Below are 23,217 nucleotides of genomic sequence, written 5' to 3' on the forward strand. Positions count from 1 at the left end.
TTGAGACAGAGTCTCGCTCTTATTGCCCAGGCTGGAGTGCAATGGCGTGATCTCGGCTCACTGCAACCTCCGCCTCCTGGGTTCAAGGGATTCTCCTGCCTCAGCCTCCCTACTAGCTAGGACTACAGGCATGTGCCACCATGACCAGCTAATTTTGTATTTTTAGTAGAGACGGGATTTCTCCATGTTGGTTAGGCTGGTCTCGAACTCCCGACCTCAGGTGATCTGCCTGCCTCAGCCTCCCAAAGTGCTAGGATTACAGGTGTGAGCCACCACACCCGGCCGCATATTTGCTTTCTTCCCTTGAATTACCAGTTTGGGGACTGGAGGGAATGAGATGAATGTAAAACAACCTCAGAGGGCTGACTGGCCTTTTGAAGAAAACATTCAGGAGGGAGGGCCATAGTTTCTAGGCATCCTATATTTCCAAGGACCTTAGAAGATTAAGTTACGAGGCCGGGCGCGGTGGCTCAAGCCTGTAATCCCAGCACTTTGGGAGGCTGAGACGGGCGGATCACGAGGTCAGGAGATCGAGACCATCCTGGCTAACACGGTGAAACCCCGTCTCTACTAAAAAATACAAAAAACTAGCCGGGCGTGGTGGCGGGTGCCTGTAGTCCCAGCTACTTGGGAGGCTGAGGCAGGAGAATGGCGTGAACCTGGGAGGCGGAGCTTGCAGTGAGCTGAGATCCTGCCACTGCACTCCAGCCTGGGCGGCAGAGCGAGACTCCGTCTCAAAAAAAAAAAAAAAAAAAAAGAAGATTAAGTTACTGTCTGCTACAGAAAATGGATTTAATCTGTGTGGCATCTCATGTCCTGGTTTCTTGCCTATCAGAATTACTTAAGAGAGCTTCATTCTAACCAAGTAGCAGAGTCTTTTTTCCTGCTGTGATTTTTCTCTTTGGATAATAAGGCTGTGAGAGGAAATCTCTTCATCATTGATGAAGGAATTTCCTTAACCTCATTCCATAATAGCTTTTTTTATTTTTTGAGACAGAGTCTCGATCTTATCGCCCAGGCTGGAGTGCAGTGGCATGATCTTGGCTCACTACAACCTCCACCTCCTGGGTTCAAGTGATTCTCCTGCCTCAGCTTCCCGGGTAGCTGGGATTACAGGTGCATGCCACCACACTCAGCAAATTTTTGTATTTTTAGTAGAGACAGGGTTTCACCATGTTGGCCAGGCTGGTCTTGAACTCCTGACCTCAGGTTATCCACCCACCTCGGCCTCCCAAAGTGCTGGGATTACAAGTGTGAGCCACCATTCCCGGCCCATAATACCTTCTTTGCTTCCTTCCAGTTGGTAAAGTTTTTAAAAAAGTTTTTCTGTAATTGATGCAGAACAACAGTGTGCATATATGTAACTTCGAAAATTAGAGTTTATGGTGTTAAATTTCTGGTATACCACATACACAAACATCCTGTAGGATAAATAGGGCAGGGGCGCATGCAAAAAAAGATAACATATGATCTGTGATCAGTTAATTCCTCATTTTTTTGGAGATTACTTTAGAGCCCTTGTGCATTAGGATATGATATCTTTCCGGAGGGCAGGAAGCAGTATCATATTGGCATTAGATGCTGCCAGTGACTCAAGATCTACCACTGAATTGGCTTCTGTACTTTTTTTTGTTTTGTTTTTTTGTGAGACAGGGTCTCACTTGGTCACCCAGGGTGAGGAGTGCAGGGGGGGCAATCTCGGCTCACTTCAACCTCCCCCCAATGGGTTCAAGTGATTCTCATGCCTCAGCCTCCCAAGTAGCTGGAATTACAGATGTGCACCACTGCGCCCAGCTACTTTTTGTATTTTTAGTAGAGACAGGGTTTCACCATGTTGGCTGGGCTGGTCTCAAACTCCTGGCCTCAAGTGATCTGCCCGCCTTGGCCTCCCAAAGTGCTGGAATTACAGGCATGAGCCCCTGTACCTGGCCTGCTTCTGTATGTTGCTCCTAGAAATGTAGCAATCCATTTACCTTGTTTGTTTGAAGCACCAAGTTAGAGGTAGGTACTTATATGAGGGAAAAGAGATGGGGAAGAGGGATAAAGGAGCAGGGAAGAAAGAGAAGACTTAATATGTTCTTTGGCTGCAACCCTTTCTAGCAGTGGGTCTCTGAGCTGCACACACGAGCTGTTGTCTTCCCTTTACCAACTGGGAGAAACCTGAGTCTGACTGTAAGTAGGAATTGTCCGCCTATGCCCTCTTATTTCTTTCTAGATTCCTGCTGACTTGGTCTGTGGGCTATTTCAGTCAACTCGGATTTAACATCCTCTTTTTCTTTCGTCTTTGTAGAGGATCATTGCTGTCTTCAAACCCAAGAATGAAGAGCCCTATGGGCATCTTAATCCTAAGTGGACCAAGTGGCTGCAGAAGCTGTGCTGTCCCTGCTGCTTTGGCCGTGACTGCCTTGTCCTCAACCAGGGCTATCTCTCAGAGGCAGGGGCCAGCCTGGTGGACCAAAAACTGGAACTCAACATTGTTCCCCGTACAAAGGTCAGTGACCAATCTCCAGGAAACCTTATTGCCTGGCCACAGTTTCCTGGGGCCTAAGCCCCACTACATGTTAGTGGGACCTTGGGTCCAGTGGAGCCATTTGTATACCCTAAGTCTGGGTTCTCGATCTTTTTTCGGGAGGTTGGCAGGATTAGGCTCATAATTTGATCATCTGATGAAGGCTATCTTCTGAAGGATGCATACACAATTTTTGCATACAATTTTAGGAAATTCACAAGCTTCTACTGCATGTTTATGGCTCCCTTGGTCTTTGAATCCCAGCTAACTCCAAGCTAGTTAGAAACCTAGTGACTTTGTGGCTTACTCTCAGACTTCTGAGCTATCCCAGCATTTTGATACAGTCTAGGACTGGCTAATGATCTAGGACTGGCTAATGACAGCTAAGCACTTCTGGAGGGTCTGACAAAGAAGACTTTGGGACAGGCTGAGGGTTAGAGAAATGGTCTGGCCTGAACCCTACGGGGAACTGACATGGAATTTTTCTCATTTATCTTTATGCTGTGGAATTTGGGGACTTGTCTGAACATATCAAAATAAGGATGCCAGATCCAGGCAGACTTACAGTCAGAATGGATTCGTACACATTTTGTATGCGTTATAGACATAGTTGAGGTTCCCCCCCAGCCCCCACCAATATGCTTGAATACAGAATTAATTCCATACAATTTCAGGGAGTTTACTGATACCAGGCTAAGCACTACAAGGTGTTCCATGAAACTCACCAAGGGTTATGAGGGAAAGGAATCTACTGGTCAGCATATGAACATGTCCGTACACATCATTCACTGAGCACATAGCTACCTGGGGTTTAGTAACAACTTAGGTGGAACTCTCATCTGATGCCCTGAGGCTGCTGAGTCATCCAAACCATCCTGGCTCTGTGCTTAGTCTTAACTAGTCTATGCTAGTTTATTTAGTTATTTACTAAATAACTAAAACCAAATTTATTTAGTTATTTATTAAATAACTCTCTGAGAATCTGATGAAACCTATAGACCCCCTTTCCAGAAAAAGTACATATATTTGCAATTATAGTTTTGGGTATAATTTTAGGGCAATGGTTCATAAATGTTGCAGTCTATCCGTTGACTACTCCCCCAGGGAGCATGCCTCTAGATTAAAATCCCCTTGCTTAAAGTTTTCTTTTCTTTCTTGTTTTTAGAGATAGGGTCTTGCTCTGTTGCCCAGGCTGGGGTACAGTGGCATGATCACAGCTCACTGCAGCCTTGACCTCCCAGGCTCAAGCAGTCCTCCCACCTCAGCCTCTCAGGTTAGGATTACGGGCATGTGCCACCAAGCTTGGCCAATTTTTTTTTTTTTTTTTTTTAATTTTTTCTAGAAACAAGGTCTCCCTGTTTTGCTCAGGCTGGTCTTGAACGCCTGGGCTCAAGCGATCATCCTGCCTTGGCCTCCCAAAGTGCTGGGATTACAAGTGTGAGCCACCACGCCCAGCCTTGAAGATTTCTTCACAGGTTTAGATAGCAGACTCTGAGCAAAGAGATTGATCAGTAGATAGAAACTTCCCTTCCATCTGAGAGGAAAATATGACTATCGTGGATATTTAACCATGTCTGCTTTTTTGCTACTAAACTCCAAACAATTAGTCAACTAGTTTGTAAGTTATAGAAGTCAGAGACCACTTCTCAAGTTTTCCTCTCTCATTCTTAGCACCTAGCCAAATACTATATTTCTAGTAAGCATTCATGAAGTACCAGCTGAGTCAGTAAATGAATATCAAATCATGAGAACCAATACCAAAGTTCTCCCAACTTCAGGTCTAGAGAGAAAATGTTTGACCAGGCTTGTAGTTCCCATTTCACATCTAATTCACTGCCTGGCTTTGTGCAGCTCATTTTTTCTCTTTATGCCTTACTTTTCCCTCTCTGTGCAAATAGTTTTACAAGATGCTTTGAACATCTTGTATGATAATTAATGCTCTTAAGTCTCCTAACCTGAAATGCTTCTACTAGGCTCCTCTTAGACTCTAGAAACTTTTAAATTCTCCTTGCTCATCACTCTGTAGTTTTCTTCCTTTACTAGGCAAATAGCAGACCGTGCCTGGCCCTATGCCTGCCTGCTCTGTTGGTGCTTCTGGAGCACTTGAGTTTGAATTCTTGCTCTGCAGTTTTTGATTTGTGTAACACTTGGGCAAGTCAGGCACAACGTAAACCCTCCATATGTTAGCCTGTGATATTTTTATGAGCTATTCTAATCCTTAGTGTCACCCCCACAATCCCTTTCTTCCCTATCTCTGGTCTTCCTCTTTCCCTGTTAGAGAACCTTCATGAGGCCTGAGGATCTTTTGCATCAGAAAGTCAGCAACAACAAAAATACTTGTCTTGGCTGGGCTCAGTGGCTCACGCTGTAATCCCAGCACTTTGGGAGGCTGAAGTGGGTAGATCACCTGAGGTCAGGAGTTCAAGACCAGCCTGGCCAACATGGTGAAAACCTGTCTCTACTAAAAATACAAAAATTAGCTGGGCATGGTGGTGTGTGCCTGTAATCCCAGCTACTTGGGAGGCTGAGGTGGGAGAATCGCTTGACCCTGGGAGGCAGAGGTTGCAGTGAGCTGAGATTGTGCCACCACACTCTATCCTGGGCAACAGAGCAAGACTCCATCTCAAAAAAAAAAAAAAAAATACTTGTCTTCTGTGAGACTGAGATGAGACAGAACTTTGGAATCTTAACATATAGCTGCTAGAGAATAGTAAGAGGACTCCCCTTCCTGTCTCCCCAACTCTTGTGATAGGACTCTATCCAGTTGATCAGAGCATCTGTCATTATAGAAACAGAGCTCACATTGCATTGGAACTTCAAATGGTAAGGCTGTAATTCTCACTCACTGGCTGTCTCTGCTGTCTGCTTCTATGAGGTTTCAGGTTATAACAGTTTCATAGTCATGGGGAAAAAGTGGTTTATTAGGAAGAATGATAGAAAATAAATATGATGGGGGCAAAAGAGGATTTATGGCTTGAGAGAGCCAGAAGTTTCACTGTGGACACTGGCAAGGTAGCCTTAGAAAAGCTCCTTTTTCTTTATTCCTATGCCTGAGTTTTCTGATTTGTAAGGCAGGAAGTGCCTACTACAGTACCATGCACATCCATTTTAGGTACTCTATTAATACTAGATGGTAGGATGGAGTGATAGATGAGAGGCAGTTATTTTGCCTCTCAGGTTCATGGGAAAAAAATAGTTATTTGTAATAACTTTCACAAGGCTTAGGAAAATAGCTTTCTTATAAGTTTTATTTTAGGTATTTATATGCTAAAACTCACTTGTTGCTGTCTCTGGAAGAAGCTTGTAACTCATTCATTCATTCACTTAATAAATATTTAATGAGCATGTGCCAACTACTGTGTTAGGTACTGTGGATGCTAATATAAATAAGATGTTCCCTGCTTCCTCAAATCTCATTAGTTTTAAGGGAGAAGTTAGATATACAAATGAATAATTACAAGACAATGTGGTAAGTGTGACAATAGATGCATATGTGGATTACAGTGATGTCTCTGCAGTTTTACTTAAATCAAGTATAATATTGATGACCCGTTAAAAAATGTTTTTAGAGTAGGCAATGCATGCATCTAGTACAAAAATCAGAAGGCACATAGGGTAAACAGAGAAAGTAATTCAGACTCCCTGCTACCCCTATCTCCTGGCCATTCAGTTTCCTTCCTCAGAGGCAGCCAGGATTACAGTATTTCTTGTGTAATATTCCAGATATAGCCTATACATAAAAATAGCAGTTAATTAAAATGAAAACCAATTTTAATGTTTATCTTTTGAATATGAATAATTTCACAAAGTAAAAAAATTCAAAAGGTCCAGGGCACAGTGGCTCATGCCTATAATCCCAGCACTTTGGGAGGCCGAGGTGGGAGGAGCACCTGAGGTCAGGAGTTCAAGACCAGCCTGGCCAACATGGTGAAACTCTCTCTCTACTGAAAATACAAACATTAGTCAGGAGTGGTGGCACACACCTGTAATCCCAGCTATTTGGGAGGCTGAGGCTTGAGAATCCCTTGAACCTGGGATGTGGAGGTTGCAGTGAGCCAAGACTGTGCCACTGCACTCCAGCCTGGGCAACAGAGTGAGACTCTGTCTCAAAAAAAAAAAAAAAAAAAAAAAAAACATTCAAAAGGAAATAAGGGGGTATAGAGTAAATTGCAACTTGTTTGTATCTGGAAATAAAATGGGCATTTGGCCTAATCTAACCCAGGAGATGACAGTGTTAATCCTTGTACTTTATACTAGCTGCTGTAACAACCCCTAAATCTCAGTAGTTTAATACAGTTGGATTGTATTTCTTTTTTTTCTTTTTTTTTTTGGGGGGGGGCGGACAGAGTCTCCCTCTGCAACCCAGGATAGAATGTGCAGTGGCGTGATCTTGGCTCACTGCAACCTCTGCTTCTGATGTTCAAGCCATCCTCCCACCTCAGCCTCCCAGGTAGCTAGGATTACAGACATGCACCAGCATGCCTGGCTAATTTTTTTCTTTGTGTTTTTAGTAGAGACTGAGGTTTCATCATGTTGGCCAGGCTGGTCTCGAACATCTGACCTCAAGTGATCCACCTTCCTCGACCTCCCAGAGTGTTGGGATTACAGGCATGAGCCACCACGCCTGGCCAGGAGTGTATTTCTTGATTACATCTCAGACTCACGCCAGATAGGCAGCTCTCCTAGATACCACATCACTCATATAGTAACAAGGTATCCGAGGTTCTTCCATGGTATGGCTCTGCGATTTCCCAGCCCTTCTTTCCTAGCTGTACAGACTGGGGAATGTGAATTAAGGATTGTGGGAGATTTTAGTTGCCAGCAGTGGAAGTGTTGTACATACATAATTTTGTCATTATTTCATTGGCTCAAAGTAGTTATCTTCCCTCTCCTAGTTGCTGGGAAGGCTGAGAAATGTATTCTTTCTGTGCCCTGGAAGAGGAATAGTATTTGTGAACATCAAGCTATTTATTCTCTGCCATAGTGTTCTGGTTCCTTAAACTTGACTCTAACCTTAGTATCTCTCCTGTTTTCACTGTAGGTAGTATACCTGGCCAGTGAGACCTTCAACTATAGTGCCATTGACCGAGTGAAGTCCAGGGGCAAGCGGCTTGCGCTAGAGAAAGTGCCAAAAGTGGGACAGCGGTTTAACCGCATCGGGCTACCACCGAAGGTATAGACGCACTTCTGTGGCTTATCAAGGGTCATGATTTATAGTGACATAGTCATCCAAGTGGTGAAGCAAGGTGCCTACAACTCAAATATGGGCACGTGAATAACCTGCCCTGAGGATCCTGTCTTCCTCATTTCTGTCAAGTGGCTAACGTTTAAAAAGTTGAGACCTAACTTTTCAGTTTACTCCTCTGATTCATTTGGATAGGTTCTTTAATTTGGATGGATGATCACTGTTACATCTCTTTTCTCCTATACTTGCAAGAAATGAGGATGTAAAGATCTTGAAAAGTTTCCCTTCTCTGATACAAACTCCATAGGGCCTTAATGGGTATCTGGCATACGCCAAAGGTCTTTGGACTTGGGCAGTAGGGAAAAACCTTTGTTCCTTCCTCTTGGTTCCAGGTTGGTTCATTCCAGCTCTTTGTTGAAGGCTACAAAGATGCAGACTATTGGCTGCGGCGTTTTGAAGCAGAACCTCTTCCTGAGAACACTAACCGGCAACTACTGCTGCAGTTTGAGCGGTTGGTGGTGCTGGATTACATCATCCGCAACACTGGTGAGTAGCTGCAGGTGGTCCCATGCCCTGTGCCAGACTGTGTTGAGGCACAGGGAGGCCTGGAGGCTTGCAGGGCTTGGGAGTCAGAGTGCCTCGTCCAGACACATCATGTGTGGTTTTCAGAGGTGGTGATGCCTGGAGTTAGTAGTTACGTTTTATCTTACATTCTTTGCTGGTTCCAGACAGAAGACACTTAGCTCTTCCAAAGCACTGTGAAGAGTACTCTTATCCTTGATCCCTCATCATTCTTGTAGCCTCAAGACCTATAACAGGACAGTTTTGTCTTCCTCTAACTTCTTGAAGTAGATACTTAGATCACTGACAATTTAAAAAAATTTTTTTTTTCAGTGCAATTTAAATTCAACTAACCTGGCAAAATGTACATGTATTGAGGACAAAATTTTTAAATTCAGACTGGACGCGGTGGCTCATGCCTGTACTCCTAGCACTTTGGGAGGCCAAGGCAGATGGATCACTTGAGGCCAGGAGTTCAAGACCAGCCTGGACAACATGGTGAAACCCCTGTCTCTAGTAAAAATACAAAAATTAGCCGGGTGTGATAGTACGCACCTGTAGTCCCAGCTATTCAGGAGGCTGAGGTGGGAGAATCTCTTGAACCCGGGAGGCGGAGGTTGCAGTAAGTCAAAATTGTACCACTGCACTCTAGCCTGGGTGACAGAGCAAGACTGTGTTTCCAAAAAAAAAAAAATCTTTAAATTCACCTTACTGGACCTGTATTTTGTCTGATTTTTAAAATCATAGTAAAATACATATAACATCAAATTTATTATCTTAACCATTTTAAAGTAGTATGAAATACATTCATATTGTGCAGCTGTCACTACCATCCATCTCCAGAGCTCTTTTATTTTGTTGTTGTTGAGATGGAGTCTCGCTCCGTCACCTAGGTTGGAGTGCAATGGCGCGATCTCAGCTCACTGCAACCCCCACCTCCTGGGTTCATGTGATTTTCCTACCTCAGCCTCCCGAGTAGCTGAGATTACAGACACCCACCATCATGCCCAGCTTATTTTTGTATTTTTATAGAGATGGGGTTTTACCATGTTGGTCAGGCTGGTCTTCAACTGACCTCAGGTGATCCACCCATCTCAGTGTCTCAAAGTGCTGGGATTACAGGCGTGAGCCACCATGCCCGGCCTCCAGAACTCTTTTTATCTTGTAAAACTGAAGCTCTATACTCATTAAACAGTAACTCTTCATTCCCCCTCCCCACGTCCCTGGCAACCATCATTCTGTTTTCTGTTTCTGTGATTTTGATTGCTCTAAGTACCTCATGTAAGTGGAATAGTACAGTATTTGCCTTTTGGTGATTCGCTTATTCACTTAGCATAACGTCCTCAAGGTACATTTATGATGCAGTATATATCAGAATTTCCTTCCTTTTTAAGGGTAAATACTGATCCATTTTATGTATATACCACATTTTGTCTATCCATTCATCTTTCATTGAACACTTGGGTTGCTTCTGCATTTTAGCTATTATGAACAATGCTACTGAGTGTATAAATATCTCTTCAAGACCCTGCTTTCAGTTTTTTTGAGTATATATCCGGAAGTGGAATTACTGGATCATATATGGTAATTCTATTTTTAATTTTTTGAGGAACCACCATACTGTTTTCCACTGCAGCTACGCCATTTTTACATTCCCACCAACAGCACACGAGGGTTCCTTCCAATTTCTCCACATTCTCGCCAGCACTTTTCCTTTTCGTATTTCATCTGCATTCTGCTGAATGTTTTCTATTTTGTTTTGATAGTAACCATCCTAATGGGTGTGAGATGTTATCGTATCGTTTTGATTTGCATTTCCTTAATGATTAGTGATGTTAGGCATCTTTTTTTTTTTTTCTTTTTTTTTTTTTTTCTCTTTGACACGGAGTCTCGCTCAGCGCTCACACTGGAGTGCACTGGTGCGATCTCAGCTCACTGCAAGCTCTGCCTCCTGGGTTCACGCCATTCTCCTGCTTCAGCCTCCCAAGTAGCTGGGACTACAGATGCCCGCTGCTACGCCCGGCTAATTTGTTGCATTTTTAGTAGAGACGGGGTTTCACCGTGTTAGCCAGGATGGTATTGATCTCCTGACCTCGTGATCCACCCACCTTGGCCTCCCAAAGTGCTGGGATTACAGGCGTGAGCCACCGCACCCGGCTGATGTTAAACAACTTTTTATGTGCTGATTGGCCAATCATATATCTTCTTTGGAGTTGGCTATTTTAGTCCTTTGCCTATTTTTGAATTTTTTTTTTTTTTTGGTCGTTATTGTTGAGTTCTCTCTACATTTGTTGAAAGTTCTCTGTATATCTGGCTATTAATCCCATATCACATATATAATTTGCAAATATTTTCTCTCAATCTGTTGCCTTTAGTTTTACTTTTTTTTTTTTTTTTTTTTTGAGACGGAGTCTCGCTCTGTCACCCAGGCTGCAGTGCAGTGGCCGGATCTCAGCTCACTGCAAGCTCCGCCTCCCGGGTTCACGCCATTCTTCTGCCTCAGCCTCCCGAGTAGCTGGGACTACAGGCGCCCGCCACCTCGCCCGGCTAGTTTTTTGTATTTTTTAGTAGAGACGGGGTTTCACCGTGTTAGCCAGGATGGTCTCGATCTCCTGACGTCGTGATCCACCCGTCTCGGCCTCCCAAAGTGCTGGGATTACAGGCTTGAGCCACCGCGCCCAGCCTAGTTTTACTTTTTAAAGAGACAGAGTTATGCTCTATTATCCAGGCTGAAGTGCAGTGGCACAATCATAGCTCACTACAGCCGTGGACTCCTGGGTTCAAGTGATCCTCCTACCTCTGCCGCACGAGTAGGAGTAGCTGGACTACAGGTGTGAGGACCACGCCTGGCTAGTTTTTAAATTTTTTGTGGAGACGAGGTCTCACTGCATTGCCCAGGTTGGTCTCAAATTCCTGGGCTCAAGCAATCCTCCTACCTCAGCCTCCTAAAGTGCTGGGATTACAGGTGTCAATGACTGCGCCCGGCTTGCAACTGATTTTTTTTGTGGATTGACTTTGTATGCTGCTACTTTGCTGAATTATTAGTTCTAGCAGTTTGTTTTTTTGGAAATTTTAGGGTTATGTACATAATCATATCTATGAACGGACATAATTTTCCCTCTTTTTTTTTTTTTCCCCCCGGTTTGGGGGCTTTTTATTTCTTTTTTCTTGCTTCAGTGCTCTAAGACTTCCAGTACTATGTTGAATAGAAGTAAAAGCAGGCATCTTTTCATTGTTCTTGATTGCAGTCTTTCACCATTATGATTTTAGGGTCCTTTTTGCCCACCTTGGCACCCTCAAGCTGTTTGCGAGCTGCTCCTAGAACTTGTGCATATCTGGCTGCCATGTGGCTGAAGAGTGGGGGTTGGGTAGCTGCTTGTGGGGCTAAGAGCCAAAATTGAATGAAATTAACCACAATTTACTGTGCAGGCTTTCCCCTGCAAGTTGGAAGCCCTCCATAGACTCCAGAGCTCCAAAATAATTACATCAGACAGATTTTTGCCAGTACAATTGTTGTCCACATGGGGAGACAGATTTCTGTTGTTTCCTACTCCACCATCTTCCTAGAATCCTCTCTTAGAGTATTGATTTTTAGCTTTTTCCCTTCCCTCCCCTCCCCTCCCCTCCCCTCCCCTCCCCTCTGCTCCCCCCCTCCCGTCCCCTCCCCTTCCCTCCCCTCCCCTACCCCCTCCCCTCCCCATATCCCTACCCCTCCCCCCTTCCCTCCCTCCTTCCTTTTTTTTGAGATGGAGTCTTGCTCTGTCACCCAGGCTGGATTGCAGTGGCATGATCTTGGCTCACTGCAACCTCCACTTCCCAGGTTCAAGCGATTCTCCTGCCTCAGCCTCCCGAGTAGCTGGAACTACAGGTGCATGCCACCACGCTTGGCTAATTTTTGTATTTTTAGTAGAGACGAGGTTTCACCATATTGGTCAGGCTGGTCTTGAACTCCTGACTTCGTGATCCACCCACCTTGGCCTCCCAAAGTGCTGGGATTACAGGTGAGAGCCATCACGCCCAGCCTCTTCTTTTCTAACATACGCACTTCAGACTTTTTTTTTTTTTTTTTTTTTTTTTTTTTGAGACGGAGTCTCGCTCTGTCACCCAGGCTGGAGTGCAGTGGCGCGATCTCGGCTCACTGCAAGCTCCGCCTCCCGGGTTCACGCCATTCTCCGGCCTCAGCCTCCCGAGTAGCTGGGACTACAGGCGCCCGCCACTGCGCCCGGCTAATTTTTTTCTATTTTTAGTAGAGACGGGGTTTCACCATGGTCTCGATCTCCTGACCTTGTGATCCGCCCGCCTCGGCCTCCCAAGCACTTCAGACTTTAATTTCATCTTAAGCATAGTTTAGGTGTATCATACAAGTGTGTATTTTTCCACTGTAATCAATCATTATAAAATATATTTAAACATTTTTTATCCTCTCATTTTATAGATGGAGACTATATTTTCTAATTTCCATTGTTCATTTCTTCTGTGTCCCATAGTTTACTTACAATAATTTTTTAGCTGGTTAGTAGGAAAATTTCAAAATACACAAAAGTAAAGAGACTGGTATAATAAACCCCATATACTTGTTACCACCTTCAACGGTACTGTGTAAAGTCTCACTTCCGGCTACCCCCATCCCTGCTGGATTTTTTTTTTTTTCAACTAAGGCTTTTACTGGAACTGCTGGATTATTTTAAAGCAAATCGGAGACATAGTTTTATAGTATCCATAGATACCTCCGTATGTTCTTGAAGAGATACTTTTTTTTTCAGTATAATTAGTATTTAATGTCCCATTAGTGTTCAGATTACCCCAGTTGTCTCATACAAAAGTGGTTTTTATAATTGGCTTGTTGAAATCATGATATAAAGGTCCACATATTACATTTGGTTAATATCTTTCTTTTCTGTTTTTTTGGAGATGGGATCTCACTATGTTGCCCAGGCTGGTCTTAAACTCCTGGGCTCAAGCAGTCCTCCCACCTCAGCCTCCCAAAGTGCTGAGATTACAGGCATAAGCCACTGTGTCTGGCCAGGTTAATATGTTTCTTAAATGTCTTCAATTTAGGGAAAGTTTCACATTTTTTTCCCGTTGCCTTTTGTTTGTTGAAGAAACTGGATATTTGCCCTGTAGAATTTCCACATTGTGGATTTGACACCCTCTATTCTCTGTGTTTCCTGTAAATTTACTGCTTGAGTTTAAAGGCTTGATCAAATTCAGGTATGTTTTTTTTTTTTTTTTTTTTTTTTTTTGGAGGCAGGGTATCACTCTGTTGCCCAGGCTAGAGTGCAGTGGTATGATCATAGCTCATTGCAGCAGCCTCTAACTCTTGGCTCAAGCTATCTTGCCTCAGCCTCCCAAGTAGCTGGAACTATAGGCACATACCACCACACCTGGCTAATCTTATTTACAATTTATTTAGACATGGGGTCTCGCTATTTTGCCCAGGCTGGTCTTGAACTCCTGACCTCAAGTGATTCTCTGCCTCCTCAGCCTCCCAAAATGCTGGGATTTCAGGTACAGCCTCTGCTGATATTCTTAATATTGACTTTTATCTTTTTAAACGTATTAAGGATTTTATTGTGAACATTTTAATGTCTGTATATTTTTATTGTTTGGAGTCCCTACAGATCTGTTTTAATTTTCAGTTGTTTCTCTTTGTTTTTATTCCTGTCATCTTGTTTCTTTGTGTACCTGATTGTTTTTCATTGTCAAATACTGCCTATCAGAAATCGTAGAGCTGTATGAAGGCCTAAGATATTATTGTAAATCCTGTCTGGAGGAAGAAGATTTCTTTTGGCAAGCACCTAGGGCACTAACAATCCAGTATCACTTTAATTTCAGGTGTTGAGGTGAAGCTTGGTGTATTTCCAAGGTGTGGTAGTCAGTGCTTCAGGTCTTAACCCAAAGCATAGATGATATACGAGGGTCCCTTACCCCTGATCAGTCACTGGATTATAGTTTTTGTCTCTCTAGCTCCACAAGGCTCTTATAACAAGGCTCTTGTTCTACCTCTCAAGCTCATAGCCACCTCTTTCCAAATCGGCAAGTGCTCTAGGGGAAAAGAAGCCACAGTGCTGGGCTCCACTTCCTCCCATGGATTTCCTTTCTCTCCTGGAACTTCACTCTTAAATTCTTTGTGGTCTTGTTAAAATCTCCAGTACCTTAAAGAGATCTAAAAATATTTTATCCAGTGTTTGTAGTCATTCTCAGTAGAAGGGTTAGTCCAAGTGTCCAGAATACCTAGTCCACCATTACAAAAATTGAAAGTCATCCCCCTTTTTTCTGCTAACTTTATATTTCTGTTCACAGATCGAGGCAATGACAACTGGCTGATTAAATATGACTGTCCAATGGATAGTTCTAGCTCTCGGGTAAGAGGCTGAGATAAATCTTAAAGAGAATGAAGAGTATTTGCATAATACAGAAACACACAAAATGGTCAGAGATGTAGGTCATATAAGTTCAGAAGAATCGGAGGGTGCATACGTTTAAAATTAATAGGTTAATATTTGGTATAGTTTTACTCAATATGTGTTTCAAGGACATCCTACTGACACACGTTAATAGGAATAGCATGAAGAAAGGGTCAAGTAGATTTGGAATATATTACGTACTCTGTTCCTTTCTTTGAGCTTCATATTGCACAGTAGCATAGTAAAGGTCTCAGAAGTACTACATTAAACAAACCTATTTAAATTTGATTTCTACCCTTTTTAAACCATGAGCCACTTTTCTCACAATAGACTGCAAGTCCACAGAACATAAGTTTAGAAAACGCTGCTCCTGCAACTTTCTTTCCTTTCTCATTCCTTTCATCCTCCACCACACTTCTCTACCACTGTTCAGTCTGCATGTTTTACAAAATTAGCAGAAGGCTACCTAGGAAAGAGTGAGATTGGTTTTATTTCTTTTTTTGTTTTCTTTCTTTTTTTTTTTTTAAGAAACAGGGTTGGCTGGGCATGGTGACTCAATCCCAGCACTTTGGGAGGCCGAGGTGGGAGGATCACCTGAGGTCAGGAGTTCAGCCTGGCCAACGTGGTGAAACCCCATCTCTACTAAAAATAGAAAAATTAGCCAGGCATGATGGCGGGAGTTTGTATTCCTAGTTACTCAGGAGGCTGAGGCACCAGAATGACTTGAACCCAGGAGGTGGAGGTTGCAGTGAGCCAAGATTATGCCATTGCATTCCAGCCTGGACAACAGAGCAAGACTCTGTCTCCAAAAAAAAAAAAGAGAGAGAGGGTCTTGCTCTGTTGCCCAGGCTGGAGTGCAGTGGTGCTATCCTAGCTCACGGCAGCCTTGGACTCCTGGGCTCAAAGCAGACCTCTCACCTCAGCCTCCTGAGTAGCTGGGACTACAGGCACAAAGTTTGTTTAATATTTTGTAGAAATGAGGTCTTGCTATGTTGCCCAGGGTGGGGTTTTTATTCCTTATAACTTTTTTACTTTCTTTAATAGTGGCTCTCAAATTTTGTGCCTGAATCTTCTGAAGAGTTATTTAAAATAGTACATAGATTCTTCAGGCATTTCCCTTAGAAATTGATTCATCAGGCCGGGCGCGGTGGCTCAAGCCTGTAATCCCAGCACTTTGGGAGGCCGAGATGGGCGGATCACGAGGTCAGGAGATCGAGACCATCCTGGCTAACAGGTTGAAACCCCGTCTCTACTAAAAAAAATACAAAAAACTAGCCGGGCGGCGTGGCGGGCACCTGTAGTCCCAGCTACTCGGGAGGCTGAGGCAGGAGAATGGCGTAAAAAACCCGGGAGGCGGAGCTTGCAGTGAGCTGAGATCCGGCCACTGCACTCCAGCCTGGGCTACAGAGCCAGACTCCATCTCAAAAAAAAAAAAAAAAAAAAAAGAAATTGATTCATCAGGTCTGGTGTAAAACTCAGGATTCTGCACATTTAATAAGGCGTCTCAGGGGATTCAGGTTCAGGCATCCTGGAACCACAGTTCTCGTTCCTGTGATGGCACCCATGAGCCTGAAGCATGGAGCCACATAGTCAGTGATTGTCTCTGACATGGGCTGTCACAGATGACATGCCCACTCTTTTTACATTCAGCTCTTGTCCTTTTCCTTTTCATGTACCACTGAAGCAGGAAAACAGACTCCCTTGTGCAGGAGCAGCCAGCTGTTATCTTCCGGGGCTCTGTTTTCTCGCTGGAAAATGTAGTTGTCACCAGTGAAGTAACATCTGAGTCAAGGTCCACACAAAAGGACCTTGGCCAACTGATATGGATTTTATTTCTTCTGTTCTGCTTTTGGGATTCTCATTTTCTTTCCCTAGGAGGAATGACTTATAGTTATCTTTATTATTGTCATTATCCTTCTTACCAAAGACTGTAGCAACTCCTGGGGAGGTGTACGTTTTCTAAGATAAGAACAGGACTCTTGAGCCTTGAACAAGAGCCAGGTCAGAGGCCCCAAAATGTGCTAAGTTCAGATAACAACATGGAAGTCAGTTCAGAGAGTAGCTCAAGATAAGTTCAATAAGGATTGTTCTCTCGAGGGAGTTGGGATGAGTTGCTTTGCTACTCAGGAAGGGCCTGAGGGAGATGGGATTCCTCAGTCATTAGTCTTTCCTTGCTCTTCAGGACACAGACTGGGTGGTGGTGAAGGAGCCTGTTATCAAGGTGGCTGCCATAGACAATGGGCTGGCCTTCCCACTGAAGCATCCTGACTCGTGGAGGGCATGTAAGTCTCGAGACAATGGTGATCTGGCTCTTCCCTTGCTCAGTCTATTTTCTCACTGTGCAGTGGAGATGATAATGTCTCTATCATAGGATTATTCTAAAAATTAATGAAATAATGCAGTTTAGGCACTTTAACACAATGGCTGGCATGTGGCAACTATTTCATAATATAAGCTGTTTTTCTAATTTTTGTCTTCTATGATTCCCATTACAAGCATAAAGGTGATTAGAAATCAGAAGCATAAAGATGAATTTTCTCATTGTCTCTTTGCATTCTTCTCGTTCTTTCTGAGGACTATCTTTTTTTTTTTTTTTGGAAATGGAGTTTCTCTATTGTTGCCCAGGCTGGAGTGCAATGGTACGATCTGGGCTCACTGCAACCTCCACCTCACGGGTTCAAGCGATTCTCCTGCCTCAATCTCCCGAGTAGCTGGGATTACAGGCGTGCACCACCACACCCGGCTAATTTTGTATTTTTAGTAGAGACGGGGGTTTCACCATGTTGGCCAGGCTGGTCTCAAACTCCTGACTTCAGGTGTTCCACCTGCCTCAGCCTCCCAAAATGCTTGGATTATAGGTGTGAGCCACTGCGCCTGGCCGAGGGCTATTTATTTTTTTATTTTATTTTTATTTATTTATTTATTTTGAGACGGAGTCTCGCTCTGTCTCCCAGGCTGGAGTGCAGTGGCGCGATCTCAGCTCACTGCAACCTCCGCCTCCTGGGTTCACGCCATTCTCCTGCCTCAGCCTCCCAAGTAGCTGGGACTATAGGCTCCCACCACCACGCCCAGCTAATTTTTGTATTTTTAGTAGAGACAGGGTTTCAGTGTGTTGGCCAAGATGGTCTCAATCTCCTGACCTTGTGATCTGCCCGCCTCGGCCTCCCAAAGTGCTGGGGTTACAGGCGTGAGCCACCGCGCCCAGCCCTTTTTAAATTTTTTAATTTGTAATTTTATTGTTTTAGTGTATATTTCCTGAAATATCTTTTTTTTTTTCTTCTGTTTTCTGAGGACTATCTTTCCATAATTTATTCTATTTGTGTCTCTAAATATAAGCTGCCTATCAGTGTTCTGTCTTCCTTGTTACATCTCCTACCCTGTTGAAACTGAGAAGCTTTCGGAAAGGAGGAGAAATAAACCTAGGGAGTCAGTAGCCCCTTTTGCAGCATTGGTCTTCCTTTTCAGAAAGACCATCTCAGCGTCTCAGTGGCAAGTAGTTGCTTCTAGACCTTGCATCTTGGAAAGTCATGTAATGTTTGAGAAAGAGCTCTGAGATTAGGCAGTCCTGGGTTTGAACCGTGGTTCCTCTACTGACTAGCTAGGTAACCTTTACAATTAAGAGCACTTGTAAGTTTTTGTTTCTGTTGTATATCAAGGAAGAGGGGTTCTCCTTTAGAAAGTGCCTTGACCGGTGGAGGACGCAGATGAGCAGGGACTTTTCCAACAGCAGCTTTGCCTTTGGCTTTTCCTCTTTTCAGATCCTTTTTACTGGGCCTGGTTGCCCCAGGCGAAAGTCCCATTTTCTCAGGAGATAAAAGATCTGATCCTTCCAAAGATATCGGACCCTAACTTCGTCAAGGACTTGGAAGAGGACCTTTATGAACTCTTCAAGGTTAGCCCTGGGAACCTCAGCCCTGTTATCATATGGAAGAAGGAATTTTTAATGGTTTTTTAAATTGGTCCTGACACAAGCCAAGAGGAAATGGCTAACACCTTTCTGCCAACTAATAGCAAGATTTCCACATGTGGACAGCAGGACCTGGTTTGGATGGGTTTGAGAGAAATGGGCAGGGGTGATAAATCACAATGATGTGTCTCTCCTGTGCATCATGTGGCTGCAATGTATCTGCAGGGCTTTCATTTTAATATGGAGCACTGCAGCCTAGAGTTTGAGATGCAGAGGAAGATACTGACTTGTTTTCTGTTTCCTCATCTGTAAAGCAGAGAGTTCTTGTGGGAGTGGTTGACTTCACCAAGCTGCAGAAGCCTTATGCAGGTTTTCCTTATTAGAAAGTTTCTAACTGGGGGAAAAAATGGGTTCCTGTGAGGCATTCACACAGGTTCCATCTCCTTCTGGTCTTCTTTTGCAGAAAGATCCCGGTTTCGACAGGGGCCAGTTCCATAAGCAGATTGCTGTCATGCGGGGCCAGGTAAGCCTGGGACATCCTCCCAGTATCTTTTTGGTGTCTCTCTGGGAGGGTTGTGTGCTCAGGTTGAGCAAATGTTTGAAGCTTGTGTTTTACACCCTTTTTTTCTTTTGAGACCAAGTCTTACTCTGTCACCCAGGCTGAAGTGCAGTAGCATGATCTCCACTCACTGCAACCTCCGCCTCCCAGGTTCAAGCAATTCTTGTGCCTCAGCCTCCCAAGTAGCTAAGAGTACAGGTGCATGTCACAATGCCTGGCTAATTTTTGCATTTTTAGTAGAGACGGGGTTTTGCCATTGTTGGCCAAGCTGGTCTCGAACTCCTGACCTCAAGTGATGCACCTGCCTCGGCCTCCCGAAGCACTGGGATTACAGGCATGAGGCACTGTGTCCGGCCGTGTTTTATATCTTTTTTCAGTCTGTTCCATATATTATTTATGGCTCTACCCTAACACCTAGGAGAGGGAAGGTGGCCCTTCCAATTCTCCCACCTCTTCCCTTGTATCCAGTGCTTGATGAAGCACTTAATGTGTGCTTATCTCTGCTAGTTGCTAGGTAATTCATTGGTAGTTAAACTAATGCTCCCTGTCCTCAAGTTGCTCAAGGCAGGCTGTATGTTTTGGTGGTTAAGATCTGGGCCCTGGAGCCAAACTGTTTCACTACTTGGAAGCTCTGTGGCCTGGGGCAAAAGCCTCTGTTTTCTTGTTCATAAAACAGAATAGTAATAATATATTGCACAGTTGGCTGGAGGATTTCACGAGATAATGCTTATCAAGCGTTTAGTAAAAAGAGTACTGGGCACATGAAGCACTCAGATATTGATTATGGTTATAATTTTGTTGTTATAGGTACAAGTTACATTATTCCTTCTCTTTCCACTTCACCTTAAAGGGAGCTAAGGAAACCAAGGGGATTGTTGATCTTCCAAAGCATAGTAAAGAAATGCTTGAAAAATGGTTTGAAAACTCTGTGGGGTACTGATATTATGCTTATTACTTTGAAGTCTTCTTAAAGAGAGCTGGGATGGCCTAGTCGTTAAGGGTACAAACTGGTCAGAGTGCCTGGGTTTTTGAAGCCTGGCTCTGCAATTTACTACCTGTGAGATTTTGGGCAAGTTACTTAAATGTCTCCTTCCCTTAGTTTCCTCGTGTCTAATGTGGGATCAATAATAGTAGCTGAGACCAGGCATGGTGGCTCACACCTGTAATCCCAGCACTTTGAGAGGCTGAGGTGGGCAGATCACTTGAGCTAAGGAGTTGGAGACCAGCCTGGACAACATGGTGAAACCCTATCTCTACAAAAAATACAAAAATTAGCCATGTGTGGTGGCACACGCCTGTAATCCTAGCTACTTAGGAGGCTAAGGTGGGAGGATCGCTTGAACCTGGGAGTGAACTGAGATGGCACCACTGCAGTCCAGTCTGGGGGACAGAGTGAGAATCTGTCTCAAGATAATAATAATAATAATGGTACCTGCCTTACAGAATTATTATGAGATAAATGATTTGAAACAGAGTAGTACCTGGCATATTGAAATACTCAATTTGTAGTATTAATAGCTGTTAGGATTATGATTTTTGTATACAGAAAATTCAGCTTCTCCCATCTTTAAAGGGCAAGAGGATCTTCCAGCCTTAATTCTGCATTTACTTCTTCCTGCCATTTATCTAAAGACCTCTGATGACAGCACCTCCTGGGCTTGCTGAGCCCGTTTTTCCCTGGAAGTAGGTTGGACAGAGGGTTTTTTTTTTTTGGAGACAGAGTCTCGCTCTGTCACCTAGGCTGAAGTGCAGTGGTGCAATCTTGGCTCACTGCAACCTTCACCTCCCAGGTTCAAGTGATTCTCCTGCCTCAGCCTCCCAAGTATCTGGGATTACAGGTGCATGGCATCACACTTGGCTAATTTTTGTATTTTTAGTAGAGATGGGGTTTCACCATGTTGGCCAGGCTGTTCTCAAACTCCTGACTTCAGGTGATCTGCCCGCCTGGCCACTGAGCCCAACCTGGACAGAGGTTTTAAGAACTACAATTATTGTAGCTGTCTGAATACCAGTAACATGGTATTCCTACATTTCCCAAGTAATGTAAGGGACCAATTAGGCTGGCAGAATTTTTGGAAACATTAAAAGCCACATGATAGACTCTGATATTATGGAACTCAGCATAAAGAAATAAACTGGCTTCTCCAGTTGATGTAGGCTGTGCCTCTTTCCATATTGCAATGTCTTGTCTAATTTCTTCCCCGCTCAGTCCCTTGCCAACCCTTCTCGCATTACTCAGATAGGGCCATTATTCAGCGTGATAGGGGAGGGTGGGGTAGTGCAGTTTTATTTCTCTCCATCTTGTGCTCCTAATGTCTTCAGAGGAGCTTTTGGCATCTTGTAACCTACAGCGCCTACTACCTTAGGGTGACCATCCAGCTCCTTCCAACATGCACATGGCCAGTATATCACTCACGTGCTTACTTGTCTACAATTCACACATCAAAGCAAAATGGTCCTCTGCACTATAGAAATCTGACAAAGCACAGAGAAAAGAGGTCATAACCCTGTCTACGTAGCTGAGCCATTATCACAGGATGGGCTGTAGTACAAGGGCCCTGAGATGTAGGGAAAGAGTGAAGAGGCCCCACAGGGACACAGTCAGGTGATAGAAGTTGTTACTCAAAGGCTTCTCACCAGGAGTTAAAGAATCTAGGGTCTGACACAGATGTATATTTTGCTAACAGCAATTCCAGGCTCAGTATTGTGACGGCAGAGCCACAGGGACCCCACACACATTCCGTTGCCTTACCCGATGGCCTGTGACGCGGAGAGAACCGATTAAAACCATTTGATAAACTCCTCCCTTGTCTAGCCCTGTGTTCGCTGTGAACACTATAGAGGCAGGTTGGCCAGTCTGTACCTGGACTTTGAATAAATCTTCTGTATCCTCAAAAAAAATAATTAAAAAAAAAAGAATCTAGGGTCTCAGAGAAATGCCTCTTTAACATTTTCTTTTTCTTTTCTTTTTTTAAAAGACAGGGTCATGCTCTGTTACCCAGGCTAGAGTGCAGTGGCCCAATCGTAGCCAACTGCAACTCTGAACTCCTAGGTTCAAGAAGTCCTCCCCACTCAGCCTCCTGAGTAGCTAGGACCACAGGCATGCACCACCATTTCTGGGTAATATTTTTTTTTTTTTTTTGAGACAGAGTCTTGTTCTGTCGCCCAGGCTGGAATGCAGTGGCGCCATCTCGGCTCACTGCAACCTCCGACTCCCGGGTTCATGCCATTCTCCTGCCTCAGCCTCCTGAGTAGCTGGGACTACAGGTGCCCACTGCCACGCCTGGCTAATTTTTTGTATTTTTAGTGGAGACGGGGTTTCACAGTGTTAGCTGGGGTGGTCTCGATCTCCTGACCTTGTGATCCACCCGCCTCTGCCTCCCAAAGTGCTGGGATTACAGGTGTGAGCCACTGCGCCTGGCCTTGGGTAATTTTTTTTTTTTTTAAGAGGTGGGGTCTTGTAATGTTGCCCAGGCTGGTCTCAAATTCCTGGCTTCAAGTGATCCTCCTGCCTTGGCCTCCCAAGGTGCTGAGATTATAGGCATGAGCTACCACGTCCAGCCCAACATTTTCAAAGATAATATTTATTCTTTAGTATTATGTGACTGCTATAATTTTTCTTCAACTTTTAAAAATAATTTCTATATTTATTTATTTATTTATTTTTGAGACAGAGTCTTGCTCTGTCGCCTAGGCTGGGGTACAGTGGCGTGATCTCGGCTCACTGCAAGCTCTGCCTCCCGGGTTCACGCCATTCTCCTGCCTCAGCCTCCCGAGTAACTGGGACTACAGGCGCCTGCCACCACGCTCGGCTAATTTTTTGTATTTTTAGTAGAGATGGAGTTTCACCGTGTTAGCCAGATGGTCTCGATCTCCTGACCTCATGATCCACCTGCCTTGGCCTCCCAAAGTGCTGGGATTACAGGCGTGAGCCACTGCGACTGGCCTCTTTTTAAATTCTTTATTCTTTCTTTTTACTCCCGGTTCCAGGCTTATCTTCAGCTTTTTAATTGGGAAATTTTCGAACCTCAGTAAAGTTGAAAGAATGGAACCTTCTGGATTCTTCAGTTGTTGTATTTAGCCAGATTT

General features: G+C 44.0%; 1 protein-coding gene across 1 annotated transcript in view; it reads left to right on the top strand.

The window, feature by feature from the left end:
- The window catches only part of PI4K2A (phosphatidylinositol 4-kinase type 2 alpha), a 38,721-nt gene that overhangs the window by 10,228 nt on the left and 5,276 nt on the right, over positions 1–23,217 (top strand). The window contains exons 2-8 of the mRNA XM_005566123.3: positions 2,291–2,491; positions 7,551–7,682; positions 8,087–8,240; positions 14,559–14,620; positions 16,845–16,944; positions 18,421–18,554; positions 19,033–19,092. Coding sequence (XP_005566180.1) covers positions 2,291–2,491; positions 7,551–7,682; positions 8,087–8,240; positions 14,559–14,620; positions 16,845–16,944; positions 18,421–18,554; positions 19,033–19,092 — 843 coding nt within the window. The remainder of the gene's footprint in view (positions 1–2,290; positions 2,492–7,550; positions 7,683–8,086; positions 8,241–14,558; positions 14,621–16,844; positions 16,945–18,420; positions 18,555–19,032; positions 19,093–23,217) is intronic.

This window comes from Macaca fascicularis, chromosome 9 (genome assembly GCF_037993035.2).
Source record: "Macaca fascicularis isolate 582-1 chromosome 9, T2T-MFA8v1.1".
Taxonomy (NCBI): domain Eukaryota; kingdom Metazoa; phylum Chordata; class Mammalia; order Primates; family Cercopithecidae; genus Macaca; species Macaca fascicularis.